This window comes from Pipistrellus kuhlii, unplaced genomic scaffold (genome assembly GCF_014108245.1).
Source record: "Pipistrellus kuhlii isolate mPipKuh1 unplaced genomic scaffold, mPipKuh1.p scaffold_m20_p_6, whole genome shotgun sequence".
NCBI classification, from domain to species: domain Eukaryota; kingdom Metazoa; phylum Chordata; class Mammalia; order Chiroptera; family Vespertilionidae; genus Pipistrellus; species Pipistrellus kuhlii.
In genome coordinates, this window is record NW_023425562.1 from 51,826,949 (window position 1) to 51,840,734 (window position 13,786).

Genomic DNA, 13,786 nt, shown 5'->3' on the forward strand with positions numbered 1-13,786 from the left:
ATTTAGCCGGGACCGGTTTGGCTCAGTGGATAGGACGTCGGCCTGCGGACTGAGAGGTCCCGGGTTCGATTCCGGTCAAGGGCATGTACCTTGGTTGCAGGCACATCCCCAGTAGGGGGTGTGCAAGAGGCAGCTGATGGATGATACTCTTTCATCGATGTTTCTAACTCTCTATCTCTCTCTTCCTCTCTGTGAAAAATCAATAAAATATATTTTTAAAAAAATAAATAAATAAAAATAAAATAATTTAGTTTGAATTTAGTTATAAAAGTTATTTCATGTTTTTATGAATTTTATTTTCTTTAAATGCATTGATTTGAGAGAGAGGGAGAAAGAGAAACAGAAACATCGATTGGTACCTTGGAGTACAAGGATGACACTCTAACCCCATAGTCAGCAAACTGCGGCTCGAGAGCCACATGCAGCTCTTTGGCCCCTTGAGTGTGGCTCTTCTACAAAATATCACGGCCTGGGCGAGTCTGTTTTGAAGAAATGACGTTAGAAGAAGTTTAAGTTTAAAAAGTTGGCTCTCAAAAGGAATTTCAATCGTTGTACTGTTGATATTTGGCTCTGTTTGGCCAGGGCCTTGAATTTTATTTCTTATGGATAGCCTATTTATAGGTTTGTATTTTTAGTCTTTTAATATTAATTTTTATTGATTTATTTTTTATATTTTTAGAGAGGGAGAGAAAAAGATCAATGAGAGAGAACAATCAATCTACTGCCTCCTGCATGCCCCATATTGGGGATCAAGCCTGCAATCTGGGCATGTGCCCTGACCAGCAACAAACCAGCAACCTTTTGGTGCACTGGACCACACTCAACCAACTAAGCCATGTATTTATAGGTTTTTATGGCCTTTATTCTATAATTATTCAGTTCTTTCTTTACATGTTGAAAACGTTTCTTTCCAGGACACTGTTTATTGTATGGTATCTTTTGGTCTATAGAACTCTTTTCACATGGAAGTTCACATTTTTATGTATACCAGTCTAGCTTGCCTCTTTTCTTTTTTTTTCTTTTTTTAATCCTCATCCAAGGATATGCTTGATTTATTTATTTTAGGGGGAGGAGGAAAGGAGGGAGGGAAACATTGATGTGAGAGAAATATTGCTTGGTTGCCTCCCACCTTCACCCTGACCAGGGATCAAACCTGCAACCTTTTGGTGCATGGGATGGCCAGGGCAGTCTAGTTTGCTTTTAAAGAAATTAGTCATGTATCATTACTTTCTATAACATTGCCTTATATTACCATTTCCATTGGCTACATATAATTTTTATAGCATGATTTATCTTCTTAGATGCTCTTTTGAGTTTTTTTTTTTCTTTTCTTTTTAATATATTTTATTGATTTTTTACAGAGAGGAAGAGAGGGATAGAGAGTTAGAAACATTGATGAGAAATATTGATCAGCTGCCTCTTGCACACCCACTACTGGGGATGTGCCTGCAACCAAGATACATGCCCTTGACCGGAATCGAACCCGGGACCTTTTAGTCCGCAGGCCGACGCTCTATCCACTGAGTCAAACCCGTTTTGGCTGATGAACATTCTTAAAAGTATTTTCTTCGGCCCTGGCTGCTGTGACTCAGTAATTGATTGGCATCATCCTGTTCTCTGAGAGGCTGCTGGTTCTGTTTCTGGTCAGGGCACATGCCTAAGTTGTGGGTTTGGTCCCGGTCAGGGTGCCACGCAGCAGGCAACTGATGTTTCTCTTTCATATTGATGTTTCTCCTTTTCCCTCTCCCTTCCTCTCTAAATCAATAAAAATAATTTTTAAGCCCTGGCTGGTTTGGCTCAGTGGATAGTGTCAGTGCCTTGGTTGCAGGTACATCCCCAGTAGGGGGTGTGCAGGAGGTAGCTGATGTTTGTCATCGGTGTTTCTCTCTATCCCTCTCCCTTCTTCTCTGTAAAAAATAAATTATTTAAAAAAATAATTTTCAAGTATTTTCTTTGATTACATCTATGTATCCTTTGGATCCTTAAAGATGGAATAGCAGTGACTGAGTATACAAATTTTAAGGTTTTTGGTCCTTACTGTGAAATTGCCCTCCAGAAAAGCTGTATTAGAGTTCATATTTCTAACTTTAGGCTTAAGGCCATTTGAGAGGACCTTTTTTCCCCTTTGTTTTCATATTACAAAATACACCCCAAATTAACAGATGGATATATTCTCCATTTCACTTCCTAGAGGGTTATCACTGTTAATTGTGTGTATATTCTTCCAAAACATGAATACAGAAAGAAGGATTTTTTAAAAGTGATTTGTAGAGCTGAAGTTTCATTTTTAATTTTTAAACAAGTATATTTTGATTTTTTTTTTTTTTTAACAGAGAAGAAGGGAGAGAGATAGAGTTAGAAACATTGATGGGAGAGAAACAAGGACCAGCTGCCTCCTGCACACCTACTGGGGATGTGCCTGCAACCAAGGTACTTGCCCTTGACCGGAATCGAACCTGGGACCTTTCAGTTGTCAGGACGATGCTCTAACCACTGGGCCAAACCAGTTAAGGCACAGGGAATGATTTTAACAGCCAAGACGCTGTCTGTGTCTTTGCTGATACTGTCACCCTTTTCTGCTCTGCCTAGGTAGAACTCTAATCTTTGATGACTGTCTCCATCTCTTATTCCTCTCATTCTACCTTTTTAATGAATTCTAGGATCAGTAAATGAATTGCCGTTTCTGGAGCATCCTCTCTTTCCCATCAGGCTTCTTGAGGGCAGAGACTGGTGAACACTAGACCATCTGAACTCCGCCTAGGATTGAGTTGGGCATTGAGGTCTCAGTGAAGATAACCTGAATAGGGGCTACCACGCCTGCATCAATTGACTTAGATGCTTCCTAGAGGCTCTCAAGTCTCAGGTTTTGAGTGTTTGCCTGAGGAAAGGAGGCTTCCCCAGAGGCTGGGAGAGGGAACAGGTTCACAAGCACGGCTCCAGGCTGACTGGCGGCTCTGCAGTTAAAGGGTGGCCTCTGGAGGCAGGTGGGCTTGTGCCTCTGATGCTGCTCTTCCCTAGGTGTGTGACCTTGAGGGGTCTCCCCTTTGTGGTTGTGAGGATTAGAGAATGTGTGTAATGTCCAAAGTAACATCTCTTCTACATGGAAACGCAACCAAAAACATGAGCTGCTACTACGGTTTCAACTTGGACTTCTCCAAGAGAGAATGCAATGGGAAGTAGACCCCTTATCGTATTTATATGCCAAAGGCAACCAGAGCTCCCAGCAGACCCTCCAGCACTGCTCCAGCGTCTTTCGCGCAGACCTCCACTCTGTTTTAACAATCAGCACGTTTAATTGGGCCCCCCTGTGGCACTGTCTCCCGCTTCCTCCGAGGTTCTCATGCCATGGGCTCGGACTCTATACAAGCATGTGAAGTGGGGGTGACCCCAGTTGCTTAGAATCTGTATCTTCACCTTGGGAAAGGCAGTTGGGGGGTCATTCTGGGGAGACAAATGGGTTGTGCCAAGGACTGCCTTCCTCCCCAATCTTCCCTCCCTGTCCCACTCCCTGGGCACCCTCAACCTCAGAGACAAACACACCTGTAGGCGAAAAGTCTGAATCTCAGATTTCTCCATGTCGAAGGTGAATTTCCCCAGGAAAACTTCCGTCTCATCATCAACCTGGAGGCCCTGGTGGGTGAAGAGTGAATGAAGGAACAGTGAGGCACGGGTGGAGGAGGAAGAAAGCAACCGTTGGGGACCTACTCCCGTGTTTTCCCGAAAATAAGACATCCTCCGAAAATAAGACATCCCCTGAAAATAAGACCTAGTACAACTTTGGGAGAAAAAATATAAGACACTGTCTTATTTAGGGGAAACAGGGTATGTGTCAGTAGCTGCATGCATGCTCTTATTTACACTTTGGTGTTGGGATAGTGTAGCGGGGAATGTGGGATAGTGTAGCGGGGAATGTGGGCTCTTAAACGGGGCTGCAATTTGTAGTCTGGCCAATTGTTACCTGTGACTTTGAGCAAGTAAGGCTCCCTTTCTAAGCATCACTTTTCTCATTGTACAAGGGATATGTAAGTTGTGTAACTGCCAGGTGATAAAGCACAGAGTTAGTGCTCATTAAACCACAATTAGTATTTGGGTATGGCTGTAATTATCTATAACCTATGGCAGCCCCAACAGGCAAATGGTATTTTTATTTTATAGATGCGCAAGCGAAGACTCGGCACCAGTTTTTCATGAGTGCCTGGTGCTTTCTAAGCAAAACCCCCACCTCCTTGGCCTCAGTCCCACTCACATAGACTGCGAAATCGCGGGGGGCGCTGTTGGCCCCCCCGGTGTGTGCCACACTGGGAGGAGGATGCTGCAGGGTAATGTCGCTCAGCTGCACACGGCCCGGCAGCCGGATCACCACCTGGCCCTGGTCGCCCTCAAAAGCCCAGCAATTCCCAGGGAACACATCTGGCTGCAATCGGACAGGACATTCATTCAATCAGAATCCACAGACCGAGCGACTTTGTCCTTCTCTCGCCTGGCTCAGTCCTCCACCTCCAGCCGGAGCAACTGCTTAAACAGATCCTTCCCCCCCACCTCTTGCCAGGTTTCTCCGCAAAAGGAGCTTCAGCCAAGCGAGGTCCGGCCTTCAGCCCTGCCCCCTGGCCCCGCAGGGCCCCGCCCAGGCCCGCCCCACCGGGCATCAGCTGGGTCCAGGGAGCTTTTGGGTCCTTCCCCAGCCTCCCGCCCCCGTCCGTCCGCACCGCGTCCCAGGCCCACCTCCAGGATCACCATGGGGGGCCGCGCGTAGTTCCAGAAGCTGAAGCGGTTCCAGAAGTAGGCGCCGTTTTGGTCCTCGTAGTCGCGGGATGTCTTCTCTAGGTCGATGGAGGCTCCTGGGACAGGGGAGAGAAGCAACCGCTCAGACTCCCGGCCGGACCCACAGCCGGGTCAGGGTCCGTCTGAGGTCGGGCTCCTTGGATCCGTGGTGTGTGTCTAGGTCTAAGTCACCGTCTGCGTCTTTCCGTGTTTCTGTCTCAGTTTCCCAGTGACTATGGGTCTTACCCACGGAGCTCAGCGCATAGTCGGGTTTTCGAACGAAGTCCTCATTCAACCTCTGGAATACGAGCTTGGCCACTCTCTGAAAGGAGGGAGGACGGGGCTTGCGGGCTGATTTCATAGGTGTCTGCTATGGGACTTTGTGGCCCCAGAGGAATCACGAAGCTGGGGCTCTGGGCAGGGCTTTAAGGTTCGGACCCAGCGAACGGGACGGGGCTGTGCAGCAGGGGGAGCTCTGCGCCCCGGGCCCCGCTGTCGGAGCGGCCGGCGGCGGGGCTCACCTCGCTGTTGGCTGCGCGGACGCTGGACACCTCCTGGTGGAGCCTGTCCAGCTCGGCCTGCAGCTGCCGCAGCTGCTGCCCCTGCGTGCGCACGCGCTCGTGGTACTCGCTGCAGGCGGGAGGTGGGCACAGGGTGGTTGGCTCCCTGTGCCCGGGACACTTCCCGTGAGCCCCTCCACAGGAGCGAACTCTGAGTCCCCCAATTCCACACCCCAGGTGCCATCTTTCACCTGATCGTCAGCAGCTCAGGTTCCTAGGGGAGGGAGGGACAACACACAGCGCTGCTCAGTTCCCCCCACCTCCCCTGTCTCACTTCAGCCTGAGAGCAGCCAGACTCACAGGGCCTCCCTTCCTTTGGAGGACTGCCCCCCCCCCCCTCCCCTGACCTTCCAGGACCCCTCAGAGGCCCTCAAGCGCCTCTGGGCACAATCTCAGAAATCTCCTATTTATAGCCAGCTCTTCCAGCACTGCCCCTCCTCCCGGCAGCCCAAGGGACACCCCCCACTCGCCAGTTTCCTAGCCTGCCACCCCCCACCCCCACCCCGGGCACGGGTTCCCGGACTCACACTCTCCAAAGGAGGGACCAGGTACAGGACACCCCACCCGAGTGCTGGAGAAAGAGGGGGGTGGTCTCAGGGGAAGGAAGGGGGAGAGGGTTTCTCTGCATAAAGGACAATGAAGAAGAAGCTGAGGGGTTGGAGTCTGATGGGGGGCTACCGGGCTCTGCAGGAGACTGCGAAGGGCTGAGGGGGCAGAGGGACGTAAGAGAAAATGCGCTAAGGTTTGGCTCCAAAGCATCCAGGGCTGGGACCCCGGGGGAATTCGCCCCCTCACCTGTCAGAAAGAGGCTCAGCAGTGACACAGCCGTGAGCAGGAAGCGAATGGAACAGACTTCCCTGAAGAACCGGAGGGAGGCTGAGGCCCCTGGACCCCAGTGAACCCCCTAACACCCCCTCCTCCCCCAGCCCAGGCTCTTAGATCCAGCCACTCCTATGAACACCACTCAGCCGGGTCTGAGCCCGCTCCCACCTCCTCTAAAGAGCAGCCCCTGGGCTCCCCCTTTCCTCCCTCTGACCTGTACACACTGACCAGCACGTCTCCTAGCGGGGACACACACACGCTCAGCACCTGGAAAAGTGGGCCTGGGAGAGGAGAAGGGAGGGGCTCAGGGCGAGGGGACTGCAGCTCAGAGCAGGGCGGCGGCGAAGAGGGCTGGGCGGGAGGACTGGACGGGGGCAGAGAGTGCATTGAGGCTCAGGGAAGGGGCTGCGGACTGGGGACGGGGGTCAGAGCTGGAATGCAGGGCGGGGAGCGGGTGGGCGGGGGTTGGAGGGCATCCGGGCGAGCCGGGCACCTACTCAGGAAGCTCTTGAACACTCGCGGGGGCTGCATCTCCTGCCTCAGATCCAGGGCCGCGAGAAGGTGGAACTGCTCCTCGGAGACCACGGGAGAGCCAGCCGGTTCTGCGGGAGCCCCGGGCTCCATTGGGCCGTGCGCACTGCGGGCTGTCTCTCCCCCCGAGGCCGGACGCCGTTCCCCGCCCCGAGGCCCGGCGGCCGCTCAGGCTCCGGTCCCCGCAGCCCGCCCCTCGGGCCCGCCTCCACGTGTGGTCCCACCCCCAGCGTTAGGTCTCGGTTCGGGGCCCCTAGGCAGCCCCTCTTGCTAACCAGAGGCCACGCCTCCGCGGTACCCCATCACAGGGTTTCCTCCTCTCTCCCCGGGGTGGTCCATCACAGCCTGAGGGTCTCCCCTCTGCACCCCAGAAGCCCGCCCGTTAGCAGGCGCCCCGATTGGGTGTGATCCCGGCTCCGCGCCCAGCCCGGCCCTGAGCGCCCCCCGTGCCCCCCTCGGCTTACCCGGGTTCGACCCCGCCCGCACCCGAGGCCCCGCCCCTCAGGGTTGCCGCGCCCTCGGCGGTCGGCGCACTGTGGCTCCGCGGTGCTCCTCCGGGCAGTCCTGGGCTCAAGGCGGGCTCACCGCAGCTCGAGCCCTGGGCTCTCCTGCCCTCGGGCTCCCCGGGGCCCGGCCCAGCTGACCGGTGGCCGCTGCTGTCCCCCGAGGTGGTGCTCACTGAGCTGTTGCTGTTGTCGCTATAGAAGTTGGGCGCCTGCTTGTGCGGGGACGCGGCCGAGCCCGGGCGAGGGCCCCGCCGCATCCTGCCTCCGCGCCGCCGCCTCCGGACGCCAAAGCCAAGCCCTCGGCCGCCCTCCGCGGTGCGCGCGCCGGGACCGCGGAGCCTGCGTGCAGCCGGCGGGCCCCGCGCCAGGCCGGCCCTCCGTGTGCCCGAGCCGCCTGCTGGCGTCACAGAGGAGCCGCGGCCGCGGCCGCGGAACGCCGGCGCCGCGTCACAGAGCTCATCGAGACGTCACTGGGGGCCGCGGCAGGTCAGAGCCATGACACCGCAGCACTTCCCAGAGCACCCTGCTCGGCTTAAAGGAATTTCTATTTTTCTACATCCTCTGTATGGAACAGGTTCTCAAATATTTATGAATGAATGAATGTTAAGCAAAGTCAAGGGGTCACCTGGGGGACTTCTAAATAATCATTTGGCCCCAATCGGTTTGGCTCAGTGGATACAGCGTCAGCCTGCGGACTCAAGGGTCCCAGGTTCGATTCCGGTGAAGGCACATGCCCGTGTTTTGGGCTTGATCCCCAGGAAGAGGCGTGCAGGAGGCAGCCCATTGATATTTCTCTCTCATAGACGGTTCTAACTATCCCTCTCCTTTCCTCTTTGTAAAAAATTAATAAAATATATTTTAAAAATAAATAATCATTTAGTCTCTCTTGCTTTGCAAACCCTTCAGGCCCCTCCTCTCATCCTAGTCACGAGGCCTTGAGAACTCTGACATTACGGGATCTGTGGGTCTCTCTCTCAGACCTATGTGCACTAGGGGTCTGTGGGGTGAAAATTCAGTAGCCACCCACCAACCATCTGAGTCGAGGAGAAGGGAATGGGGAAGTCACAAATGGCCGAAGTCAAGAAACCTGAGGTTCACAGACTCCTGTGCAGCAGCACATAGAGATTCGAGTTCTCAGGTACACCTTGAGATTCTACTTCAGCATCTCTAGAGTGGGTGCACGAATGTGCATTTTTATTTTTTAGATATTTTTTATTAATTTCAGAGAGGAAGGGAGAGAGAGGTAGAAACATCAATGATGAGAATCATTGATCAACTGCCTCCTGCATGCCCCTCACTGGGGATCAAGCCTGCTACCTGAGCATGGGCCCTGACTGGGAATCGAACCATGTGAACTCCTGGTATATAGTTCTATGCTCAACTACTGAGGCATGCTGGCTGGGCAGGAATATGCATTTTTAATGACCACGTGTGTGATCCTGATTAAGGACCATGCTTTGCAAGCAATTCAGTGCGTCCTGTGCACATTGCACAGCGAGGCACAAAGGTCCAGAGAGGGGAAAGGACATTCCTAAAACCGCACAGTGGGTGATAGAGATTAGAATTCCAAAGCCCAGTACTCTTTCCACTACATCCCATCTTCTCTGGAATATTAGAACGTGGAAGTGGCAGTTGTTAGAGGGGTTGAGGCTGAGAGAAAAGCTGCCAGCTGTGTTCCAGCCCAGAAATGGGGGGGCTAGGTTCCCGCGGAATGGCATCAGTACCTGGCTTGGTCAGATGCCACAGAGCTCGGGGAAGAAGAAAGGGAAAGGCCAGGGCACTGCAAACTAAGGATTCTGGTTCCCCTTCTGGGGGTCTCCGTGTCCCCACCTGTCAAAAGGGGAGGTGAAAGCCTCCCCCAACAGCTGGGGCCTGAGGTCTAACCTGGATCTTGTTTAGAAACAGAACAACCCATGCCTGTGGCCTGGTGTTCTACAGAACCCAAAGCATATTTGACATCAACACTTGGGAAACAGGTAGCACAGGACTGTCTAGCCCCACTGTTGAAGCAGAGAAGCTGAAGAGCAAGGAGGGACCCTATCTGGCTCAAGGCCACACAACAAGGCCCAGATCCTGACGGCCTAATCTTATCTGCCGCTGCTGTCCAACACTTACCTTACACGAAGGCCAAACTGAACAGACCACAGATCCAGGAACACACCCTGCATTCCTCCGCTCTGCCTGGGTGTCCACCTCTGCTCCACTCCTGTCCTCGGCGCCCGCTTTAAATGCTCCCTTCTCAGGAAGCCCCTCTGGCCTCCCTCCTCCAAGCAGCCCAGCCTGACTCGTTTCTGTTCTGATGGGGATCGCAGTCTTTCTGGGCTGTGTTTGATGTTGGCATCCACAAAGCTACTGGAAGACAGAGAACATGCCCAATTCACCTCTGGCTGCAAACCCTTTCCCTCAGGGTGTCATAGCACAAGTCCTGCATTAGGAGGTGCCGTTAAGTAGAATGATTCAGTGGGTGGCCATGGAATACGCTCAGAACGTAGCTATTGCCACCCACTGGTTCAGTCTACATTCCTTCGTACATTTAGTAAAAGTACTACACACTTGTTTAAGGGTTATTATCCTAAGCTAGGCATTCTATGTCCAGAAAAATGCACACATGCTCAATATTTTACAGAGAATGTTAAGAGTTTGTTGACTTCCTGGAACTCATCTATAGTCCCACTAGTAAACCTCAAGGACCTCTGGCTTCTGGTTAAGAAGTGCTTTTGAGCCGAAACCGGTTTGGCTCAATGGTAGAGCGTCGGTCTGCAGACTGAAAGGTTCCAGGTTCGATTCCGGTCAGGGGCATGTACGTTGGTTGTGGGCACATGCCCAGTGGGGGGTGTGCAAGAGGCAACTGGTCAATGTTTCTCTCTCATCGACGTTTCTAGCTCTCTATCTCTCTCCCTTCCTCTATGTAAAAAATCAATAAAATATATTAAAAAAAAAAAAAAAAGAAGTGCTTTTGAGCCGAAACTGGTTTGGCTCAGTGGCTAGAGTGGTGGCCTGCGGACTCAAGGGTCCCAGGTTCAATTCTGGTCAAGGGCATGTACCTTGGTTGTGGCATATCCCCAGTAAGGGGGTGTGCAGGAAGCAGCTGGTCAATGTTTCTCTCTCATTGATGTTTTTAACTCTCTATCCCTCTCTCTTCCTCTCTGTAAAAAATCAATAATATATATATATATATATTTTTTAAAAAAGATATGCTTTTGAACACCTGTTATGTGCAAGCTAAGGACATATCCAATCACTTGTTAATTCAATAAATGTGTGAGTGCCTACAGTACTAATGCTGGGGGCTACAGGGTGCATCTATTAACCTGCCCATTTATTCAGCCAGTATTTTTAAAATATATTTGTACTGATTTTTAGAGAGAAAGAAAAAGGGAGAGAGAGAAACATCAATGAGGGAGAAATATTGACTGGCTGCCTCCTGCCCACCCCTTACTGCAGATTGAGCCCACCACCTGGACATATGCCTTGACCAGGAATCAAATCAGTGACCTCTTGGTGCATGGGTCAATGCTCAATCACTGAGCCACACCAGCCAGGCTCCCTCAGTGCTTTGAGCGTCTACAATGTAACCAGAGCATGAGCTTGGCATTGAGGACAGAGAAGTGAATGAGGAACTAACTACATGAGGTCCCATGCCCTGAAAGCCACAGAGGCTAGCTGGACCAAACTAAGGTGCTGTCTTCTCCTCTTGCCTCCATCTACACCGGGTCCCAGCTCCCACCACACAAGAATGCAGGACGGAGGCTAAAGTTGGTGCAGAGAGGGAGGACTGAGCTGACCAGAGGGACCTCACACCCCTCTCTCAGTCCTCCCACTCCTTCCCCACCTATGACCCCCAAGCCTGCTGTCTGTGTGTTTGACTAAAGGGCAGGGACTGCTGAAACCTGCTGGGCGAGTCCAGTGACTCAGAGGCGATTCAGGTGTGTGGAAGGTGGGCAGGAGGGTAGAGGCAGAGCCAGTGGCCCTGGGACAATGGCTCTGACTGTGAATGTGCGGCGACTGACCGGGCTGCCGGGAACTCATGACCGACAAGTGAGGCTCAGCTTTCGGGGTGAGGCTAAGAATTTTTGGAACGGGGAAGCTCTAGTCCCATGGCCCCCAGACCCGTCCCTAGATATCTCTATAGCCTGTACCCTGTCTCCCTTAGCCCAATATCCAACTCTGTGCCTCCTTCCCTCTCTATCTTCTACCTTTCTTTAAAAGTGAGTCCAGGGGGACTGGACTCTGGGCCAAGGAGTGTGTGTGTGTGTGTGTGTGTGTGTGTGACTTTTTTCCCATGGAGTAGGGGTGGTAAATGACTAAATTCAATTCTGCGCAGGTTTTATTCAGAAAACAAGGAGAATTCACTGTGGCCAAGAAGCAGATATCAATGAGGTCGGTGAGATTGAGTCCTGGATGGGGAAAAGCTGGTCTGTGCTCATCTAAGTCCATCCCGGGGTTGGAGGTTCATTCCTGGGTTTTGAGAGGTATAGTCTCAGGAGGTGGGGGTGGGGGTCAGTCCCAAGCTTGAGAGGTCAGACCCAGCTTGAGACAAATCAGAATTAAGATGGGGGGTTTTGACTGAAAGTTTTCCCAGATCAGCCTAGTTTGGAGTCAACCCCATGTTTCGGAGGGAGGCGGGAGGTGGGGGGACAAGGTTCCAGGTTTGAAAGATCAGACATAGGTTGGCTCCAAGTTTGGAGGGTTGGCTCCTGCTTCAATGTTGGGTACAGGCTCTGGACTGGGGGTGAGGACCAGCCCAACTTTGGGTGTCATAAGGTTCCTCCTATCCCCAGCTGTTCCGCTGGCCACACTATGGGGCTCCGCTGGCCGAGGAGTGTCTGTCTGTGCAGGTGGTCAACTGCAGCCGTGTGTTCAGCTCCAGGTGAGTGAGCAGGTCTTGGGAAGTCAAGGATGCGGGTGGGGCTGGGGGCTTGGGACCATTCTCCAGGTCACTCTTCTGCTCCATGCCACACCCACAGGTCTCTGGGGACCCTGGTGATTTCCTTACAGCAGCTACAGAGCGCTGGGCATTTCGTGCTGCAGGAGGCCCTTGTGGATAAGAATCTGCAAGTGTCTCCGGTGAGTCCCCCCACCCCCCAGCCTGCCACCCCAAGCCTCAGAGCCCCTCTCAATAGAAGATTGCATTTCTCAGAGGGAAAAACTAGGCCCAGAGAGGAGTGGTAAAACCCTTCCCACCGCATCTCTCTTAACCCTCCCCCCCGCCTCACACACACACACACACACACACACACACACACACACACACACACGGGGCAGGGCTCCTTTCATTGCAGCTCCTGCCGCTGTGCCACACGGGCTCTGAGGGCAGGGGTCAGGTAAGAAGTCCTGTGCTGCTCCCTGCCCCAGGCACAATTCTTGCAGGAGACAAAGATAAAGTTGGCTAGATTTTCCTGGTGTGTCATGGGGGTCAGCAGAGCCTGGTAGAAACAAACCTGGGTTCAAATACCAGATCTACCTTTTCCCAGCTGAGAAAACTTGAACACGTTATTTAATTTCCTTAGGCTGTTTCCTCATTTACATTCTGTGGAATCATACGAAATGAGCTTTTCACTCAGTCTGTCGTCATTTGTTGAACTGGCATCATAAGCCAAGGGCTGCGCTGACCGATGAGGACTGAGTGGTGAGCGAAGCCAGACAACCATGTGCTCTCTTAGAGCTCTGTAGCTAAAAGAGGCAAATATGACACAAATTCCCACACAAATAAGAGTAAAATTGCCACTGGCCAGTCTTACACAAGAGCTGGCAGGGGGCTTGGAGAGGGTATAACAGAGGGATGGGGTCTTTGTGGAGGAAGCAGTGCCTGCGCGTGGGAATGAGGATGGCAGGAGTTAGCTAAGAGGAGAGATTGTTCCGGGCAGAACTGGCGAGGGCAAAAGTCCCAGTGCCCTGACGGTACATAACTGGAGGGCAGGCCCGGAGCAGATCCTGAGAGCTGGGGCTGAAAAGCTTTGCAGGGGCCGGACCACGCTCAGCTGTGAAGGCCACGGTAATGGGTTTCCCAGGGCAATGAGAGAGTTTTGGAGTCCTGTTTGGCCCCTTCAAGAGATAACTTGCGCCGAAACCGGTTTGGCTCAGTGGCTAGAGCGTCGGCCTGCGGACTGAAGGGTCCTGGGTTGGATTCCCGTCAAGGGCATGTGCCCTGGTTGCGGGTGCGTCCCCGGGGGGGGCGGGGGTACAGGAGGCAGCTGATTGATGTTTCTCTCATCGATGTTTCTAACTATCCCTCTCTCTTCCTCTTTGTAAAAAAAAAAATCAATAAAATATATTTTTAAAAAAGAGAGAGATAACTTGCACATGGTAAATTGCTAACAGGTTGTGAGTAGTCAATATCAGTAACGGTCAGAGAGGAATCACAGGTCACCACAGATGCAGGCCAGCCGGAGGAGTGAAAGGCATTGTCCTTGGGCTTCTCTTAGCCCCATGGCAGTTTGGGGGGCCCTGCGGCAGGCACACGGTGTATCTGCTGCAGATCCAGGTGGAGCTTGACCTGAAGTACCAGCCCCCAGAGGGTGCACCTGGAGCCTGGGCAGAGGACGACCCTGGGACACCCACTAGGGACAGGTAAGTCATCACCCTCCAGCCCAGATCGGCCTTGGG

General features: G+C 52.6%; 2 protein-coding genes across 21 annotated transcripts in view; one reads left to right on the forward strand and one right to left on the reverse strand.

Moving 5' to 3' along the window:
- Positions 1–3,170: 3,170 nt before the first annotated feature.
- SPAG4 (sperm associated antigen 4) lies at positions 3,171–7,620 on the reverse strand. Of its 20 annotated transcripts, none has more exons than XM_036418021.2 (12): positions 7,161–7,522; positions 6,641–6,745; positions 6,358–6,424; positions 6,117–6,178; positions 5,849–5,892; positions 5,513–5,535; positions 5,283–5,427; positions 5,008–5,083; positions 4,723–4,838; positions 4,247–4,414; positions 3,541–3,630; positions 3,171–3,441 (listed from the first exon to the last, which is right to left on the reverse strand). In XM_036418021.2, the coding sequence occupies exons 1-12, from the start codon at positions 7,435–7,437 to the stop codon at positions 3,292–3,294; spliced, it is 1,323 nt and encodes a 440-aa protein (XP_036273914.1). In that variant the 5' UTR covers positions 7,438–7,522; the 3' UTR covers positions 3,171–3,291. The 20 variants fall into 20 exon arrangements, with proteins under 20 accessions (XP_036273914.1, XP_036273915.1, XP_045430229.1 ...); XM_036418022.2 differs by having other exon boundaries at positions 5,283–5,391; positions 7,161–7,521; XM_045574273.1 differs by lacking the exon at positions 5,513–5,535 and adding an exon at positions 7,616–7,620 and having other exon boundaries at positions 5,849–6,178; positions 7,161–7,488.
- A 3,482-nt stretch (positions 7,621–11,102) lies between these two features.
- The window catches only part of LOC118707555 (fer-1-like protein 4), a 30,507-nt gene continuing 27,823 nt past the window's right edge, over positions 11,103–13,786 (forward strand). Inside the window, 5 exon segments of the mRNA XM_045574291.1 lie at positions 11,103–11,237; positions 11,505–11,560; positions 11,962–12,050; positions 12,148–12,247; positions 13,659–13,750. Coding sequence (XP_045430247.1) covers positions 11,159–11,237; positions 11,505–11,560; positions 11,962–12,050; positions 12,148–12,247; positions 13,659–13,750 — 416 coding nt within the window. The 5' untranslated portion in view covers positions 11,103–11,158.